Source organism: Squalius cephalus (assembly GCF_949319135.1).
Source record: "Squalius cephalus genome assembly, chromosome: 5".
Lineage (NCBI taxonomy): Eukaryota > Metazoa > Chordata > Actinopteri > Cypriniformes > Leuciscidae > Squalius > Squalius cephalus.
The window spans coordinates 24,629,029-24,650,563 of record NC_137126.1 but is presented as its reverse complement, the minus strand read 5'-3'; the positions used below and the strand labels follow the sequence as shown (position 1 = coordinate 24,650,563).

General features: G+C 37.3%; 2 protein-coding genes across 3 annotated transcripts; one reads left to right on the top strand and one right to left on the bottom strand.

Moving 5' to 3' along the window:
* The first annotated feature begins 4,055 nt into the window (after positions 1–4,055).
* On the top strand, positions 4,056–9,092 carry aqp3a (aquaporin 3a). Its single transcript, XM_079871099.1, has 6 exons — positions 4,056–4,474; positions 6,741–6,867; positions 7,001–7,138; positions 7,231–7,355; positions 7,936–8,153; positions 8,257–9,092. Exons 1-6 carry the CDS (start codon positions 4,367–4,369, stop codon positions 8,429–8,431), a joined length of 891 nt encoding a protein of 296 aa, XP_079727225.1. The 5' UTR covers positions 4,056–4,366; the 3' UTR covers positions 8,432–9,092.
* A 5,997-nt stretch (positions 9,093–15,089) lies between these two features.
* Positions 15,090–19,534, bottom strand: LOC307158681 (uncharacterized protein). Of its 2 annotated transcripts, none has more exons than XM_079871472.1 (6): positions 19,027–19,534; positions 18,870–18,935; positions 17,783–18,286; positions 17,092–17,220; positions 16,728–16,818; positions 15,090–16,523 (listed from the first exon to the last, which is right to left on the bottom strand). In XM_079871472.1, the coding sequence occupies exons 2-6, from the start codon at positions 18,925–18,927 to the stop codon at positions 16,316–16,318; spliced, it is 990 nt and encodes a 329-aa protein (XP_079727598.1). In that variant the 5' UTR covers positions 18,928–18,935; positions 19,027–19,534; the 3' UTR covers positions 15,090–16,315. The 2 variants fall into 2 exon arrangements, with proteins under 2 accessions (XP_079727598.1, XP_079727599.1); XM_079871473.1 differs by having other exon boundaries at positions 18,870–18,938; positions 19,046–19,113.
* Positions 19,535–21,535: the final 2,001 nt, after the last annotated feature.

Below are 21,535 nucleotides of genomic sequence, written 5' to 3'. Positions count from 1 at the left end.
AGAATCATACCATATACTGTCAAACTCGTAACATGAAAGATTATATAAAAAAATCACAGACAACATATGTTCACATTCATGGCACAATTCAGACGGGACCAGAAAATAATTATTTTCTCCCATTCACTTGGATTGACGATTTTTCAACCTAGAGGTCCAGTGGGGTTTTACGGATGGGCGGGACTTACCAGATCTATATCACAACTTTTCAGTGTTTTCAACCACATAATGTTTATTTTAGGTTTCAGACATATAAATTCACATAGGGCCTAAGTAATAATAAAACAATACATTTAGAGTTTGTAAAATACACACTGATGTCTATGAAAGAGGCAATAATAATCCTTTCCATTATAATTACACGTTTTATTCATATATCAGATACACATTGTGCAAGTAACTTTTAAAGTTTACTCTATTCTTCTCCCAGTTCACCAGCCACTTACTTTTATGTATTTCGGGAGAAGTGGATGAATTCATGTGTTGTAAATCCAACAGATCCGATTCTCTGAACTGCGTCTGCGGCACAAACTAACATGGCGGCGCCCATCGCGCATACAGCTCAACTAACGCGATCGTTATAAAGGTGTTTAAACCACAAAACACTTCCACTTGCATATATTTGACAATCGGAATATCAGATATTTCACGCCACAGCTAACACATGTGTGAATATGTAAGGGATAATGAATAGAGAGGCGGTCGTTATAGCGAATAACAAGCCCGACAGCTGAACGGGACCCCGACGCGAAGCGGAAATATAAATATAAATTTATATTTAAATTATAATGATTTAAAAAGGAGTTTATTGTTTTAAAAACGATTGTATTGCTTCCGCCAAAGAAAATAGTCCGTTCCGTGTCCATAGCAACGCGCTGTTTTGCATGGCAACGGTCTGTTATAGTTCGCAGAGGTCTGTTATCAAGAAATAACATACCGCATTCTACATTGGAATTCAGCCAAGCCATGTAATTAAAAAGCAGATCATCATTCATTCAGCGCTGTTGTTGCTGCGGTGTGTCACGTGACAAGCACGCGTCACCATAGAAACCATAAAGTGACACGTTCTAAATAACCATAACGATCGCCTTGAAAAACTCCCGCTGGGGGGTCAGCCAGAATATTTTACATTTTCTTATCTATCTATCTATTCAAAAATTCAAACGCTTGCTTCGTGGAGGTTTGACTTGTTTTATCCAACTTATTTTTCAGGTAAGAATAGTGCGGCCATTTGTAATTTTACCATGTCTGGTTTCCGGTGTCGTTCGCTTCCAGTTATTTTAAGCAGTAACGTTACAAAACTCTCGTTATGCCGCTTGATATTGCAAACTGGTATTTCTTACCATATTATTTTATTGTTATTCTTCTCGTTATTTCCCTATAGCGGTACATTTTCACAAGATTTCACAATGACCTGACAGAAACCCATCAATATATGATCTGTTAGTCAGAAAGATTTTTAAGTTTCAGTATTTCAACTGCAGTTCAGTTACTGAGTTACAGCCACTGTCCTTGGCTGGTTTTGGCTGGTATTTACTGAACCGAAACAGTTTTCTTTAGTTTTCTCCCTGACCACACCTGCTGTGTCTCTGGATACACTATGGTTTGAAAGTTTTTTAGCTTGTTCCAGCCTGTCACAGCCCTCCCTTTAGACAGTAAACAAACTTGTCTCCCAAATTGCTCTACAATGCACCGATTGCACTCATTGCCCTACAGTGCAAAGTCTTAGAAGCACTATGCACATGAGCAAGGTTAAAAAAATAACAGGACGGTATGTGGCTCATTATTCCATCACAATTTCATAAGGAGCTGAAGTGTTATTCTTATACTGTAGCCTAGCCTATATCTTGATCACATCGGAAGTTTCCCCCATTTGGACAGGATTCCGTAGAGCTGCGCTTGCATGGACTTGCAATTTGTAGACTACCTGTACAGGGGTGCATATCTTGTATCAGTTTCTGTTCATAAATTTTGTCATTCAATGATCATTAGTCACATATATTGTAAAGGTACAAATGTAGACATATTTAATTCATTTTCAGTTCAAAATCAGAAACTAGCCTTTTTGCTACACTCATTCACCAGTTAGCTCACAAGAAAACAACTATTCAGTGAAAATACAGCAGTGAAAGCCAATGTTGCTGTTCAAATTTGATGAAGAGGCAATGGAAGAGAAAAGAAAGATGAAAAGGAATGATGTTAAAAAAAAAACCTATACGAGTGTGGATTAGAACCCTGAACCTCTAACACGCTTGGTAAAAGTTCTGCCACTGGACCAGTTAAATACAGTTTAGACATAGTCGGATCTATGTATTTATTCACGTGAAAATTCTCGCCACTAACAACATATATTAGACCTCAGTAAACGAAAAGTTAAACCCAATGTACTATTTAAGTACAGACCCCCCCACAGACACACTTTTTAAAACAAACTTACACCACTGGCAAAAAGGGCATGTGCTCTGCACAGGTTGGACCCTGGTAACAGGTTGAGTTTTGGTAATATAAGCAAGTTTGTCTTTGTTATTGTGCTTTTCATTAAGAATAATAATGAACCCATCATTCAAGCAATTGCTGCCCGAAACCCACCCGCTGGTGATACCGGTATTACCGGTGTGATCACACCACGGGTCACCAGTAGGAAAATTTCCTCACCATCACATCCCTAATTCAAGTGTATGCATAGCACAGTCTAACCAGATTGACTTGTCTAGGACTGCAGTAGCTTTGACACTTTTTATCTTTCAGAAAGTCTGTGTAGGAAAATGTGCTATAGCCAACAGAATCAAAAAAGAATGAATGGGTACAGACCGTTTACAGATATTAAGTTGGGCAAGCTACAAAATCCTTTCAAATATCCTTTCCTTGCCTTAATAACGAGTTTCTTTAAATCTATAGTTACTTTCTTTTTAATGAAACAACTAAAGAGTGATACAACTAAAAAAAACTGATATCAGGGAGGGTTTAATAGGGCTCCTGTGCAACATGGTTAGTATGCGTCATTTCTGTCAGGACCACTATCGTCAAATACGATTGACAGTTAGCATACAGTTAGGATTGGTGGTGGTAAGACATATAATACCTTATGTAGCCCCGCCCCTTTTCAGAGCTGCGTTCCGGTCTGTATTTTCACAGCGATCTTGCGTATAATTATGAATGAACGGCTCGTTTTAAAATCTGATGTGAGCTTGACTAACATGACCTGCCAGAACTAACGATATACGCTTGATAATTACAGACAGGCAATTGAATAAATTTGAATGCATAAAAGGTGTAGCCTATATAATGAACATTATTTGACATTTAGAAAATAGCCTTGGCTGTTTGATCCACATTGTGACTAATTCATTATTAGATGTGTAAGATTGCACACATAAAAGTTAATATTATGTAGGCTAGATTTATTTTTTATTAATTCGTTTTTTTTCTCAACAGCTGTATTGAAGATATTACTGCCATCTGCTGAACACGTAATTTTGAGGTAAACTACACTTTCTATTTGTTTTATTTTTCCCCATTTATTCAGAAATTTGGCACAGTCTATAAAAGTGTTAGTCTTAATACAATTTTTCCATTCAAGTAAACATTCTGTCACAATCAATGGAAAAATCTAGAAATTAAGTCAAAAGAATTCTCATGTTCTGCTGTTTAAATAATTTCAGAATATGTATGGCCTAATTGTAAATACAAAAAAATATAAATCTTTCAGTATAATGATTGTGTTTAGATTAATTAGTGCCTAATCAGCATCATTGGTAACAGATTTCTTTTATGAATCATACTACTAAGCAAGTGACCCTGCCCGTTCCTGGAGCCAGAGCCTTAGTCATGCTTTATGTTAACTCAAAATGAAACTCGTCTCCTACAACTGGCCATATCACTTTTAGAGATTAGCCAAAAATACTTCTAAAATGTTACACACAGGCCCACTTTTAATCCAAAAGCCTTAATAGTGGGTGATGAAGTTTCAAAAATGCATCAATGTGAGAGAAAGGGAAGAAAAAAAAAAAAAAGAAGAACCTGTTCTATAATAGAGAGGAACAGCACTGGAATGCAGTGTGAAGGGGTGTGAGCATATATGAATAATACAGGGAGGGATCGAGGGAGTTAATGTGGTGTATAGGTGAGTGTGTGTGTGTGTGTGTGTGTGTGTGTGTGTGTGTGTGTGTGTGTGTGTGTGTGTGTGTGTGTGTGTGTGTGTGTGTGTGAGATAAAGAAGTGTGTAAGGGGGCAGGCCATGAAGGGCTGGTCCTGGTCCATCGTGGCTATAAGAGCAGAGCCCTGGCCTTCACATGAGTATACGTCTTTGAGGACATACAGGTTTTTTTCACACAGTCAGAGGAAGACATCCACACCCGGCTGAAAGATGGGTTGGCAGAAGGTCATGCTGGATAAGCTTGCACACACTTTCCATATCCGCAACAAGCTGCTGCGCCAGGGATTGGCTGAGTGCTTGGGAACTCTCATCCTGGTGGTGGGTATTTCTCCTTAATCATAATTTAGTCACTTAATCACAACATCAGTAGTAATAGCATCAAAGCTGAGCTCGGTAGAAGTTAATAGAAATGCACTTAGTCATATGGTCTGAAACAGCATGTTTATGTCTCACATAATCTGTAATAAAAGTCAAAAATAAGATTTCTTTTTTAGTGCAATGTTACATGTAGAGCATCAGCTGTGGAATTGCACACTCTTGCTCTTCTCACTCAGATTGATGAAAAAGTCAGGGTCTAATGGGCACTTTAGCACATGCAAGAACTCACATTTTCCTTAAGCATTTAACTGAATGATAGATTAATGCAAATTAGCATTTAAATCTGTACTATTGTGCACACAGTGGTGTGGAGTCTTACAAAGATCTTACATTAGCATGTTTTAGTTTACTGCAACTGGTCTTCAGTCCAAAAGTCATCCAAACCTGTGAGTTTCTTCTGTGGAACACAAAATAAGTATTTTTTTTTTATACAATGAAAGTCAATGGGGTTGGTTTGGATCCCTCTGACTTTCATTGTGCGAAAAAAAAAAGAAAACAAGTTTTATTTTTACACAATTGAAACATACACGGTGAACCAATAAAGGAAGCGTACTGCATTGTATTTTATTGAAAGTACATGATAAATATGCCCTGAGGAACTATACTTAAAGGAAGTAATTTGCAAATAAACAAGAAAGAAGGGTAGATATAATCTTAGTCCGGTTCGTGAGAAAAACATATGCTCTTGACATGCATGATAAACAGCACAAAAAGTACTTGAACATCCTCTAATTTAGTGGCAATTTTCTCGGTGACAAACAGCGCACATAAGAACTAAGTAATGCAGCTTGTATCAGGAAAGAAGCGCATACCAAAGCTTTCGATGAATAGCACTTGTTTCATCACTTCCATTAAAATACCACAATCCACGCGTGAGAAACAACATATGTTGAGGTTTAATGTGTGCATTTGCCACACCAATAACAAGGATTCATTTTTTCTTATCCTAAACATGTAAAATCTATATTTTGGAAAGGTTTGACATTAATGCAACCATATTTAGTGGCTAGATATTTAGATATTCACCAGGATGAAAACATATATGATACATATTATTAACTTGACAGACCCACAATTCCCCACCAGTTTACAGTCAGAAATGTTCTCAAACATTGTGATAAACAGGATGTCTGGTAAATGCACCACAAGTGGCAGACTACAAACGCAGAAACCGCCGCTGTAAGAGATCAGGGCTGTGTGTGAATGACAGTCACATGAGGGGTATGAAATATGACTCTTGTTAAAGAGCACACTGACACCAAACTGCTGCTACAAAATGCTCTCAAGGCAATTATGTGATTTTACAAGCACTTTGGTAAAAACTTATTTCAAGAATTACACTCATAGTTTTCTTTTAAGGTGGCCCGGGGTTATGTGAGAGATAATACTTGAATAGAGAGGTCATGCGATAACTGAAACACTCATCAGGTGGGATGTTTGCTGTGTGGCAAAAGGTATTCGATGTGCAAGTTACTTTGAACACGGTCTTTGTCTGTGAAGGTCAGAATTGTTAATATTGACTTTATCTGCAAACGTTCTTCCCAGAGCAGAAACAGGAACCATTTCTCTTTGGTTACACAATAGGCTTACTGTGAAGGGAAAAAAAAGGTTAAATAAAAATGAATAACACAAGGAAATGTAATAGCATTAGAGAACAAAAGGAAATACTTTTAGGGCCACGCTTAGGTGATAAATTGGTTTTGTGAGATGCCATTTTTAGGCATGTGTTGACATTGTTGCGGAGATTTAAACTTATGAAAGCTCTTCAATGCTTCCTGGCAATTACATGACTTTAGTATAGCCTTAGCTTGAGTCTGATAATTTGATATAATGCCACAGGTATTTATTCACACTGAGGTGACTTCAGCCACAAGTCTGAACAGCAACTTGTAATTGCTCTTTGTCAGAAAGGACTTGTAATGACCTGTCTGAAATATTCTATGTGAAAATGTGCAGACCAAAGTCACTATAGATTTGTAGTGTTTCAACAAAAGGGAATACTTATTTTATTTTTAGCAGAGTTTGAAACTGCAACCTGCTATTCTCATCACCAGTTTAAAGTATATGTTGTGGCTCACAATTTGAATGGCCTACTCTTAGATGGTAAAATGATTATTCATAGTGCTGAAAGAAATGGCACGCTTGAAACAATGTGTGGTTTCTCAAACTGTAATTAACGCATGTTCTTATTTCACATCATTCACAGATGTTTGGCTGTGGTGCAGTGGCTCAAGTGGTACTAAGTGAAGGATCTCACGGACGCTTTCTCACTATAAACCTTGCTTTTGCGTTTGCCGCTACCCTTGGAATCTTGGTTTGCGGCCAGGTGTCAGGTAGGCAAACTCCTCTAAAATTGCATCTTAAGCTGCTGTTGTGCATGGTTATAAAAACAGGACTAAGCTTTTATAAAAGATTCTTTGTGGATGAACTGTTTGGATGAGAGAACCTTTTTTTTTTTCACCTTAGGCGGACATTTAAATCCAGCAGTTACATTTGCTCTCTGCCTCTTGGGACGTGAAAAATGGAGAAAGTTCCCTGTGTACTTTCTGTTTCAAACAATTGGATCCTTCTTGGGTGCCGCAATTATCTTTGCTGAATACCATGGTACATGTTACGCAGTATTAATCTTCTCTCTTTTCAAAAGTGTATATCATGTTTATCTTTTCTGACACTTTATTTATTTTTTATTTTTTTAGATGCAATGTATGAGTATGCTGGAGAATCAAATCTGTTGCTTGTAAATGGGCCAAAAGCCACTGCTGGGATTTTTGCTACATACCCCAACCCTCATCTCACCATCTTAAATGGATTCTTTGACCAGGTCAGTAACTGCAGCTTGTAACTAACTTAAACCAATTATAAAATCTCTCATTAAACCATCAAAGACATCCTCTGTAATGACTACATTTTTATTTGTAAATATTTCAATTATGTTGTTTTTATTTAATTACAGGGCACGATTATGAACTTACATGTCTTTAAAAATAATGAAAATAGAATATTTGATGTAAATTAGTCTATTACCTAAGGGCACATATTGAAGGTAAAAAGAAACAAATACAAGGAAAAGTTTTTCAAGCAAAACATTTTTTTACCATCCCCATGTTTCAGTAGGACAGGGGTGTCCAAACTCGGTCCTGGAGGGCCACTGTCTTGCAGAGTTTAGCTCCAACTTGTCTCAACACTCCTGCTTGGAAGTTTGTAGGATGCCTAGTGAGACCTTGATTAGCTGGTTCAGGTGTGTTTAATAGGGGTTGGAGCTAAACTTTGCAGGACACTGGCCCTCCAGGAGCAGGATTGACACCCTTGCCTTAGGGGGTTCTGTAAAGTATAATGAATATATTATTTTTATTATCTTATATATTTTTGTACATAAACCATAAATATAACCATCTTCCCAGGTGATAGGCACTGCATCTCTTATTGTCTGCATCCTGGCCATTGTGGACCCCTACAACAACCCGATCCCCCCAGGTCTTGAGGCCTTCACGGTGGGGTTCAGCATTCTTGTCATTGGACTCTCCATGGGCTTCAATTCTGGTTATGCAGTTAACCCAGCTAGGGATTTCGGGCCTCGTCTTTTCACCGCCATGGCTGGTTGGGGTGGTGAAGTCTTTACGTAAGTATATACATTTAATTCCCATAACAGGAACATATTATGTATCAAGTTTTTGCTTCTGTCATTAAAAACTAATGAGACTTTCTATTTTGTTTTCCAAAAGTACCAGACAGTGTTGGTTTTTGGTGCCCATCTTCGCCCCCTTCCTGGGATCCATTATTGGTGTGATTGTGTACCAGCTAATGGTGGGGTGGCACGTGGAGGGAGAGGCACGGGACAAGAATAATAAAGCTAGGGAAGAGTCTTTGAAACTTAATGACGTCAGCAGCAAGGAATGATCTGCGTAAATTCCATCAGCCCTCCGTACCATAAATCCACATAAGCTTTCTGCTTATGAGTCTCTGGGTTCAGTGAACATGTCTTATACCACACAAGACTCCCTCTTCTGTTTCAGAGCGGATTCTGATTGTCTTGCAGGCCATCAAATGGACTTTAAATGCTGAACATTTCTAGATTTCAAACTTGTGTTAATAGTTCCATCAAACATTGTTGTTATTCTTTTTTTTTTCACACATCCTCCAGAAGGGAAAAAGGTGTTTCTTCAGCAACACGAATTATATTAATTCACTGTTTTGAAAGGTTAGTAACAATGTTGTGTTGTTCATCTAATAGCAGTTCTACTAAAAACAGGTACAACAATACTTAGCTTTCTTTCTTTTTTTTCAGTGTAAATATTTTTTATTCTCATCTTCATTTAAAGCAGAATTATTTCCTATTACATTTTAGGGATTGCAACTTAACGTATGCATTTTAGGAAACATGTTACAGTCGATAGTGGAATAATCCTGCCAATTGCATCATGACATTGCAGTCTTTAGACTGGTGTCATCATCCTCTTCTGTATCTGTTATCAGTTTAGTTTCCTAACCAATGTAATTGTGATTGAATGTTTTGAAGCAATTTATTGTTATATTAATAAAGGTTTTTGTTTTAAAAGAAGTCTCACACTGTGAAGTTTTGTCTTTTTTATGTTTAGTTGAAACCACCCTTTGTCGTTCCTTTGTCTTTAGGGATGTGCTCATTCATGTACTCCTCCAGGGGTTGTGGGTGTTAATCTATATTAGTTAAAAAGATGCCAAAGCCAGTCATTATCAAAGACGTCGTAAGATGAATTAAACAAGCCTAAGGCCTTATGACACAATAGGTATGGACCACTGGAGTCTTAAAGTATACAAAAGAGTAAGAACATTACCAGTCTCTCAGGTTCACATTCATATTAAGTTTATTGGGATAACATCTGGGTGTGTGCAAGTTAAAATATAATACATTCCACCTTCAAGAAAGAAAACAACCTTTAAAAGTGAACTATAGCTTCAACCAAGCCACAACACGCCAGGTTAAAGTTCTCAGACCTCAATTATATATTCTTTATTATCCCTGCTTTATTTCCCAGAACCCTACAAAAACAAATTGTTGCTAACAACACAGGGTTGTTGACAGAGCAATAACTCACTTTAGTTACATTTCTAAAAGCAATTTCAAAACAAAAGAAGACCAGCCTTCTCTACACTTTAAATTGGTGCATTAATTCAAGCTTGTGGATTGATGTGTCACATTGTGGTTGAGGGAATGAGGAGGATTCAGGCACAGAGTTCTATGGGCTTTTTATTTAATTTTAAAAACAAAATAAAAACTCACAAACCAACGCACAGTATGGCAAGGCAGGGAAGGACTGAAAACATGGGTAACACTACACACTGGAACATTAGACGACACACTGGCACAACACAGATAATGTAGAGAGAATCAATAGGAAAGCAAATGAGAAGGGTAACATGGCAAATGAACTAATAACAAGATAACAGGTGGAGTCACATTAGACAGGGAAGCACATGGCACATAGAAACAAATGTAAGGGAAGCCATGTGCCTCACACCAAACATCATGACAATACAGGAGCACGGCCAGTGAAAACTCACAAAAACAAAAACATACACGACCAAAAGCACATGCTGAGGGAACAAACACTCAAGCCGTGTGCTCACAACAGAAGACAAAACACGGAGCATGAATGTCTGGAGCTCGACCCTGAACCGAAACCCAACTAGGCAGGAGTGCTGGTATCAGAAGGACAAGACGATACAAGATTGTCAGGAACTCAAGTGATTTGATTTTCCTTTCTCCAGAATGTGATTACTACCGTTCGAAAAGTTTATGGCTTTCTTTTTTGAAAGAAGTGCCTTATTCTCACCAAGGCTGCATTTCAGTAAAAACTGTATTAATTTGATACATTATTACAATTTAAAATGACTGTTTTCTATTGTAATATATTTGTATTAATTCCTGTGATGGAAAAGCTGAATTTTCAGCAGTCATTACTCCAGTCTTCAGTGTCATCCTTCAGAAATTATTCTAACATTTCTTATTATTATCAATGTTGAAAACAGCTGTGCTGTGTAATATTATTGTGGGCATGGTATGTTTTTCAAGATAGTATCCATTTCTTTTTTTATTCTTTTTTTTTTTTAAATAAACGGTATGTAAACATGAACTTTATTAATCATCCACATATAGGCTACATGTTTTTTTTTTTATATATACATACATTTAAGTCAGATATATCAGGAAATCTTCTCAGCCAGCTCATATTGCACCTTTACAAAACCCTCTCTTTTGAGTAAATATGACTCCCTTGCCATTGCGTCCTTTTTCTCCTTTGGGTACATTAGCACAGATTGCTTCTTTGTGCCCGAGGCACTTTCAGATACTGGTTTCATTTTTCAGCGAAAAAGACCACTTCCCTGCGACAGCTCCTGTCTTAATTTCCACTCAAACAAGTTTGGAAACAAGATGTGGGAAACAAACAAGTTTGGATACAAGATGATGGAAACAAGTTGAACAAGTACCATGACAAAAACATGCGCCCTGTTTAGACTCCATAAAGCTTATCTTATTGGCTTAGAGCCCACACACCTGCATGGAGGTCTCCGAACAGTTTCGAAGTTTCATGTTGGGTACGGCACGGGCAAACTTGCGTTTAGGGAATGCATGCCAACTTTAATAAGGCGTGAAATCTGCAGTTATTTCAGGGCTTTCGCGATGTTTGGATTGTTTTATGAACATTTTGCTTGATAACATAAAGTATTGTCCTTGGGTGTGGGGTTCTTACGTAAACAGGAATCTACTTAGCAATTACAGTGTAGGCCTGTCCTAGTCCGAATAAATTTCCTGTGCACAGAGCCACACATTTCCCATGATGGCTGGCATGGGAAATGCAGAAAGAATTTGTTTTTTTTGGTTTCTAGTTTGGTAAAATGATCTAAACAATAAATGATCTTCTTTCTGCAGCTTAAGACTGTTTTGTAACCTGAGACAGCGTAGACCTCAACTAAGAATGTGAGTGGTTCTAATAAAACGCCCAATGGGACGATGCCTCGTCTTTTTTTCTTTTTCTTTTTCTTTTTTTTCGCAGAAACTTGTAATTTATGTGAAAATCCTCTTGAAAGACTTCACAGCTGGAGCTAGAATCACTGGCCTCAGTACCACATGCGATGTCCAAAAGAACATTATGTCTTTTCATCTTTACACTATGCGTATAGTTTGTGAGGGATTATATATATATTTTTTTTTTTACCTTAGTGAAACAGTAGGCTATGTTTTAGAATGTAGACTTCTACAATATTCTCAAACAAACGTGAGCTTTCAATGCAAAATGTACAGGTCATGATTTAGTCGCACTCTTTGAGGTCCACAAGTACTTGTAAAGCACATTCCCAAGTTTACTATGTTGTTTCCTGTTGTGATGCACCAAAAGTGCCTGAAGAAATGCTTTGTAAAGGGTCACTGCTTCTTTAGCTGGGAGCTAAAACATCACAGCTCCCAGATACCTTTAAGATGCTGCCAACCCATATGCTGCCCACATGTGGAAAAACAAGCTGAGAGGAATCCATACTGATAACACTTTTTTCAGATGTTTTCCAAAGCAATTGCGATCAGATCGTAACACCTGTACCTGATTTGAAATCTCTGGTGTTTTATTTTTTAGCAGGAGCGCTCTGTAATTTTTCAGTAGGCCTATAGCTGATTAAAGCATTGATACAATAATAATAATAATAAATAATATAGCATACTTTAGCAAAATAATAATAATCAAAATGATGTGAATTGTATCCCGCACAAGATGATTTAAAACATGTCTAAATGACTCAAATTTTCAGTGTGCACAACCACTGAGTACCTTACAACAACAAAAAGGTAGAAATCATCTCCTTTTCTTCTCTGATACATCAAATAACTTGTCAGAATGCCTTTAAAGGATTTTCTTATCCCCTGGTAATGACAATTATTTTATACAAACAACGTCCTTTGGTGTAAGGGTAACAGTTCAGTTAATTTTCCTCCACAAGACATGCTTATCTGTTACAAATATGACCACCTTTTCATAGTTTAAACGATCTACAAGACAACTGTTGTCAGCAATGTTGATCTGACTATCATATTGCATGTTGGCCTTACATTGGCTTTTCAGATTTTGTGGCTTTAACTTTGTTCTAATGTGAACAATGCCTCTTTTTCATTTATGACCTTTTGTGTTCATCCTCAAACAATAACCTATTGTTGTTTCAGAGTTCCTTAGAAAAAAGGGGGAAAAAAAGATGACCACAAATCAAAACATTCCTACATGATAATTAAGATGCACTTTTACTGTACATTCCTTACAAAACATAGTGTTTTGTATATTTGACTTTGTTAAGGGACTTTAATCAAATTAAACCAATCTTTTGGAAGGAATTATGTGATCATCCCTCATTATTTCAGCTCCCTGGTGCATTTTAATGAAGCAAACTACGTGCAGTTGGTGCACATGACAATTATGAATAATTTCCATAACTGCATGCTTCTTGGAGGACAGAAAAGGTTGTGATCGGAGATACAAATGAACAGCCAATGGAAAGAGGACGACAGAAACAGATAGGAGCTCAATCATGCTCAATCAGTGAATCGGGTGTGGACATCCTCTTTTATCCTGATAGGTATCCTATGGGAGAGCCTCTGCTTACAAAGACATTTATTTCCCATGGCCCTGTCTCATGTGTGTAACGTACATGATACCTATATTTGAGAGCAGAGAGCTTGTGCTCTACATGTTGCACTTTTTGAATTCTGCAACATATTTGTTGGGAAACAGATGAAAGATTATTTATAAATACTGGTATTTCAGGGACAGTTGTCACAGGGACTAAAACACTCAAGATTGTAGCTGTTGCGTTTTTGGTTTATTTGCATAGCAGCTCACTAAATTAAAATCTAAAGCAATGATAACAGAACAATGGAGATGTAAGATATACATTCAATGGTATAATGCATAATGATGGCCATTTTAAGATATCTTTTCTCTGGAAGGTGTCTGCATCTGTCATGGTTCAACAATGACCTGGCCACAATCCAAATATATCTATAGTATTTGTTGTAACAAAATGATAATGATAATAAAACAAAACCAACCAAACACACACACACATACACAATTATTATTATTTTTACATTTATTTATGCAACCTGCTCAAATACACGCCTGCTTTCAAAAAGCTATCACACCTTATCACTTGCCCAGTCAAGTCTTCCACTTCTTGGTGGTTATCTTGTCCTCTTATCTTATAAAGTTTTAAATAAATACAACTCAACCAAAAATTGTTATGTGACTGTTGCCAATATGCTTAAATGCAATGTTAACAAACCATACAACTTAAACCACAGTGCCAGAGTACCACGGCATTGCGGTGGAATGTGAAAGTATGCAGCTTTCACATACTGTATAGGCCGTATCTCTGTAATCTGCAAAGGTTTAAAATCCTTTTAGAGGAATTTATTTAGAAAAACATGAAAAAAAAACAAACAAAAAAACCGGTTTACCCTGTAAAGAGGTAAATAGTTTTTATTGTATGATTTGTAGAATTTTTTTGTTGTTGTTTTGTATATGCTTAAAATTTTACACACACACACACACACACACATTCTTGCACATCTTTATGAGGACATTCATTGACACAATGCAATCTCTAGCCGCTTACCCTAACCTTACCCATCACAACTGCCTAACCCGAACCCTTACCCTAAACCTACCCTTAACCCAATTATAACCTTATCCCTAAAACCAAGTCTCGACCCTCAAACAGGCCTTTAAAGGGGTCTCAGAAAGTGAGGACCGGCCAAAATGTCCTCACTTTACTCTCTTTGTCCTCACTCCAATGGTCTAAAACTCAAACTGGTCCTCACAAAGATAGCTGTACAAGTACACACACACACACACACACACACACACACACACACACACACACTACAATCCCTAACGATTCAGCACAGCACTGGCCTTGAACGATTCAGCACTACCACAGTACATGTTGAAGAAATCTTCTTAGATGGATCTTCGCACCAAAACAACACATCGTCAGTTGTGTACCACCGTCTCATTGGATGTTTCGGCCTTTTATTACAGGACACCCTCAGCAGAGGCAGGCCCACCACAAGCTGATCAGACCTGGGTGTCTGATCTGCATGACTGGTAATTTGGTGGCCCACACCGTATCCTTTCGTTTCAGCCACAGCCAATGACTACTTCCATCGGCGACAGTGGCAAGTTCCTTAATAACTTTCTGCGGGCCCTGGCCTCTGATACCCACTTCCTTCAGCAGCCTTATGATGGAACCGGCCCACCTGATTTATAAATGTAATCAAGTACATGTCCTATATGTGACATGTATATGACTAGTCTAAAAGTGTGAACAAAATATCACATACTTTTCAAAGAAGTGAGAATGTGCAACACCATGTGTTTCTGGCTTTGATTTTCATGCTTGCATGTCAACCTTACATTTACCTCTCTCTCCTCAAAATATGTATGCTTTACACCCTAACAACAAGCTTGCACAGACATGTTTTTCATTTCTTAGCTCGTGCCCTCAGCAGAAGAGCTGTACAAAGCAGTGAGTCAAAAGAAACAGGTAAAGTTAGTCTGATAATAAATCTGAAAAAACAGTGAAGGTGGTGCTCCTCCACCCCTTCAGTACAAGTTACAGCAAGTTTAAGTGTAAGTCAACAGTACTTTATTGGAAATGTTAAATGTAACTATTACATGTGATATTTAATAATATTATTATTTTTATACAAAAGGTTTTCATATATTTGACATTAATTCCTAATCACACTAACAACAACTTTCTTCAGTTAGGCTTATGCAATTCAGAAATAATCTACATTACTGCTAAAAACATCACTTGTTATAAAAACATTCAGGTTTCTTCAATGCCATATCAGTATTTTAGAAGCATGTTTTGAATGTTTTTATAGTTTTCCAAGAAATAAAATTCCTATTTTACATGCACATATATAGAATGCAGCTTATATAACCATTCACTGTTAACTACACAGAACATCTTTTAAGTTTGATCTGTATTTGACCTGAAGTTACCTTATATCTTTTTTGGCAAGGTACAGACTATTGCCTTTGATCAGAACCCAACCTCAGTTTTTCAAAATTCAACAGAGTGATGGCATTCTGCTTGCAAGAGCACAGTACACCCAACAGATGTGATTGTTTTCAAGATGTTGGATATAAAAGAGAGAAGAACGTATAGTCAGACGGTCATTATAGCAAAATGAATTGTAATTTTTCTTTTAAAAAGGCACATGAAATATTGATTTGATTTTGAATGATCTCAAGCGAGAAGCCTTTGCGTTGGATTCCGGTTGCATAAATGCTAAGACTAGTTTTACAAGTTAGTCATCAAATTTTTTTTTCTTTATGACCGTTCATACCTTTTCTTAGTCAGTTACATAAAGTTGTAGATTGGTTTAATTTGATACAGATAAGCAAGACTCTTGACTAACTGCTAGTGGGTTGTATAAGTTCTTAAGACATTGTCTTAAACTAAAGCTATGCAACTGGCCCCCTGGTGTTAAAGTTGTGATAATTTCTTGCAATAACTTTATCCCACTTATTCCACGGGCTACACAACAAATAAATAAATACATGGAAATTGGGCATGAGCATGCAATTGGCAGTCATTCCCTGGACAGCGGTCAGTATCAAGAAATAATATCAAGAATCAGAATCAAGCATTCCATGTAATAAGTTAATAAAGCCACCAATTCAGTTCTGTCAGTTTTCTTAGGAATGATACACAGGTCACTCTCACATTTATTTCTTCTATACATAATGCTGTTTAGTCGGTTAGATACGTTTCAAACAGTGGCGTGACTGTTCCATCTTTCCATTCAACAAGGATCTCGCCTCGCTGGATGGAGGGGGACTGAGCAGGTTTCATAGGGTGTCGGGTTAGAGGGGCTCTCTCACTAGGCACCGGAGACCCTGGCTGACTGACCTCTCCTGTCGGAGTGTAGGATTTCAGCACTACCACAGTCTTCTTCCTCCTGTGCGTGAAGACAAGAAGTAGATCAGCCACTCATAAAGGAGGAAAACTTGTTACTGAGTATTTCCTTGTTATGAAACCGATTTCAACCAGCACAGATCAGTTACAAAACAATGAAAAACCTCTCTATGTGTAAAATTAAATGCTGCCATTCAGGGTAACAATGCCTTGAAGGTTTATTTACCAAAAATGAGAAGAATCTTACCTGTTCTGGTAGATGTTAAGAATGATGATCACAAACCCAAGTAACAGGGCCAAACTGCTTAGAAGCAACATTGTCATTTTCCAGCCTGTTCCTGTTATTAAAAACGTTATACATCACCAACTAACATTCTCTTTTTTTTTACCCACACCATTTTCTGTATTTTTACTCATTTTCTGTCATTAAAATTCAGTAATCTTTCGTTGGCTCAAGACATGGCACCGTGTTTAGGTTTCCTCTCCTCTACTGCCCTCATGTGGACATAATGTAACGTTTTGAACGTTTGATTGTTTATAGCCTGTGTCCTGACCAATAAGCATTCAACTGTTAAAACGAATCAAACTTTCTGAAACAGATGAGAACTTACCATAGTCTGTTGTAAAAACATTAACAGAAGGTCCCCCAGTCTCCACGCTACTTTTAGGTTCAACCGATGCCTCTGCAGTCCGTGTCGCTTCAGTTGACTTTATTTGTGAGGTCTGGCCATTACTCCCAGCTTAAGTAAAGTAATAAAAAGATTATACAAATATGTTATACAGCATAGTGATTATTAGACACAAAACAGACAATGTACACACAGGAACCCTGTCATTTTTGACCAATCAATTTCAGTCGTTCATGATCAGAGATTTTTGGGAAGGTACGTCTATATGTCAGGTACCAATCCTTGGAATTAAGATATGTAAATAAGTATGTACAATTAATTATTAATGATAACTTACTTGTGTCAGCCTGAGATTTGAATGTGGCTCAATTGAGAATTTGGATTAGAATAGTCAGTGACATTTTATTACACTTAAATATCACTCAATCTTCTCTGATATTTCCAGGTTTTCCAATACTGTGGGGACCCTGGTTAAAATTTAGTAGGACAAGATGAGAAAGTAAAAAAAAAACACATATGACAGAGGATGATATGGTCTGGTATGAAAGGAGTGACCTTCAAGAGACGCTCAGCTGAATTCTGTGGAGTTTTAACTGAAGAAGTGGATGAGATGTAATTAATCAAAATGATGGGATGACGGAATGCACACAAACTCCTAATCTAACTCTCTTACAATGCCAATATCGAATCTGAGTGAGGATTCGGGGTCCAGTTGAAAGTGTCTGCTGAGACTCTTGCAACACATTCTGGTCGTGATGTGTGCTGTCTGTATCCTCGCATACCGTTTGATTAGCCATTGTCCTCCACTTGCTGCCTTTCCCACGATCTTTGGAAAGGAAGACCTTGGAGGAATCGTGACGTACGCTCAGGTGTAGACCCTTGCTGTGTAATGTCAGGAGACCCTTTTTAGAGCAGCTCCAGGTCTGGCCCTCACGATCCTCCTCCTCAGAGCTGCAAGCTTGCAGCCAAACACTCTCATGCTCCTGGATCTGGGGTGCAGTTAGACACCCTCCTGTCTGCGGGTTGCTGAGAGAACGTGTCTCTGGGTTCCAGTGCCACTCTTGCAGAGCTGAATCTGCCCTGCACTCTTGCAGGGTTAACCTGCTGCTGACTTGACCTTCATTTACCTGTACACACTTCCTCAGCTCTTCATTCCTGATCATGAGTCCTGTAACTTCTATAAGGGAAAAGAGATATTATTGTAGCTTATAATACTTATGTTAGGTAACATTGGCAAATTCATATTGCAAATATAGGCTATGTGGTAAAATACATCTTTAATCATGCATCAAAACCTCACATATACAGTATCTGCTGCTAACAGCACAACAAACAACTTGACAGTCTTGACCAAGTTAGAAGACCATCCTTCCCTTTGAACACTATAGCAAATAACATATTTGCCAACTTTCATATATGTTTATGATACACGTATACATGGAGCTGTAGCCTACTAAGTGTGAACAGTCTGGGCTTTTTTACAGAAACATCCTCAAAATCCTATGTGTTTAGTAGCCTAACCATCTTAATTTCATTTAGGAAACTGCACTTTTTTTAAAATCTTAAGTCAAGTTGCCTATTAAGACTGGAAGTTTCTGTAATACAGCCAAGTTAGCGACTTCTACTGACAAATGGTAGGCTTCTAATATGATGACAACATTGTTTAACAACAAATGCGATTTGTTCTTTTTAAACAATACAATAAAGACACATTTTATTTCAGTTTAAACATTGAAATAAAGATAGCACATGCTCTTTACCTTCAAAAACAAGCGTTGTGAGAACAAAAGTGCACAATCCTCTCCAAACAACATCCATCACCCCGGCTACAACGGCGCAATAACAACACTAATATTAGACTTTCATATTACAGTTAGCTGTTCTGATACAAATACAGAGTAAAGTAACAATTCTCACCGCGCCTGATATCCCCCTAAAGCAAAGCAGAAAGTGAAGAGTGACGATGTTGATCCACCCGACAGTTGACACTGTAGCGCTACAGATTTTCACTTGAAAGAAGACTGGAAATTTATGGCGCATGAAGCGCAAAAATGTTCAAAGAGTGAGTACAGAATACTAATTAACAAAAGACGAGAAAAGGCAATTAAGTGCTCTGCTGAGTTGGGGGAAAGACAGTAAAACTAAGGGAATCACGACAACAACCATTGTGCACATTAGCCTACATGAAACTCGAGTTTGCTTATTAATGTAAAAGACGTGTATTTTCAACATCACCAAACAATAATAGTGACGGGAAACTTAACTGTAATCTACAGAAGATTTACAAAGAGAATACTCATTTTATGAGGCTCAGCCATTTGAATGGCATTCCATTCAAGCTGAGATGACAGAGCTTCTGTTCCCGTTGCTGTGTTGTTGCTAAGTTGGCGTCGACAGTCACACGGTATTTAAAAAGAATGGGAGTGTGAGCAAAAACACTTCAGAATTGTTCCAACTATTTGTGTTTCTATGGTGCAGACAGAGTAAAATAATGCTACAAAATCACTCCGAAATGCCACTTTTGAAAAGGAAATAAACACTTTTACTATAAATTATGCTCTATGGAGATAATTTATCTTTGTACTTCTATTACTATTTTGCTAACCAAATAGCCTAAATTAGCCTTTGGCTGACAAGCGAGTAGAGCATGATGCTACATCCACACCATAGGTCTCAGTCAAGAAGACAACTGTCATACCAGCCAAAATTCAGTCAAAGATGTGATCCATGAAAATATCACATCAAAGTGAGGATATTTGACTATTCTGAACGTGGAACAAAACTTTAAATTAAGAATTGTGTTATCAGAGTAATGTCATTTACACAATGCTGTAGCCCTACAACATATCCAGCAGGTGATGAGTTTTCTCAAAGAATGTTCATACATAATCTGAATTGCAGTTAATAGGCCTATTATTTCTGATTGAGATCAGTAATTGGGCAGTTTTCTGTCTTCATGGTCAAAAGATTGCCTGGACTCTGCCTTCCCTCTCTCTGATGCCCATTACATGATGGGGCCCATGCTCACTTTCACAAGCCCCATACGCACAACCTCTCTGGCAGGTCTCTTATACACAAAGTCATTAATTTGTTCCTCCCCCTTGCTGTTTTCAAATGCACTCATACAGTACTTTTGTGGTAAGCAACTGAGGTTATTGTGTGTTTTGTTACATAGCCTACTGTAACTGTTTTACTGCTAATATTTTCTATTACTTTTTTTCATGGAAATTTCAGATTTTGCATTTGGTATTTTGTTTAGGGAAAATGCTTTGATTTTCATTGAGAGGCCTAAAGAAAACATTCTGCTAAGGTCTTTCAGAAGGAGGATCCTTTGTACCTCCCACAGAGTGCTAACAATTAGATCTTTCACAACTGAATATCAAAAGAGATTTTGATATCTGTATGTAGGAGGGTTACAGGCAGCCTCTTGTTTGTCAATGTGCTGCAAAAAGTGTAATTAGGATAATCTTTATTTTTTTATTGGCAAAAAAAAAACCCAAAAACAAATAATATGTGGTTTTGTTTGTTTGAAAAACTAAATCTGTATATTAACCCTTTTACATAGAGGTCAATACAGTGGACAGCTATTAAAAAGCCATTTTGTGTAGGCTATGCATTATGGCATAGTTGCACATAGTGCATGATATACACTGTCACCAAGTGGCAATCCTTTGTGTTTTTTTTTAGACCTTCGGAATATCCATCCATTCCTTCTATCCTAGGAGACTCTTGCAGTTAAAAAAACAAACATAAAAAGTAACATCCAAGGAATTGTGTCATTGTTGAATTGATAACATATGTGCACAATTTATGTAAAATGCAAAATATGTGTAAAAAAAAGTCTTGTTTTTCATGTCCTAGAAGCAGCAAAAACACATAAGGAAAAAAATCCTGTCTGTGGTTATCATATTTCATGCATTTAAGGGTTAAGGTAATACAAAAAAAAAAAAAAAAAAACACCAGAAACAATAATCATAAAATATATATATTTTTTAATAATGTAACTTTAATAAAGTTAAAGCACTTGTTTTGTATTTTGGGCTGGGGATTTTTTTATATACACAATTCATTTTTGTATAATATTATAAAATAAAAATACATTTTGTTCTATCTTCATTTAATGCATTATTTTAGTAAAAAAATCAAGCAAAAGTATCTTATTCATACGAGGCAGATTAGTGCCATCTGGTGGAGGGGGGAAAACTGAATAAAATGTAATGACAAAACCACTAGAAGGCTGTATATTTTCCCAAGCTGTTGAGAAGGTGATGATCTGCATCATAATCCTCTTCATCAGAAGGCTATTTTTGTGTGTGCTCTCCTCATCAGACTCAGAGTGTCAAGGAATGTGTCATCTTCTTATGAGGGGTATATTTGTGCACCAGTGTTCTCTAGCTCTATACCTTTTCTTTTTTCTTTTGGTAGC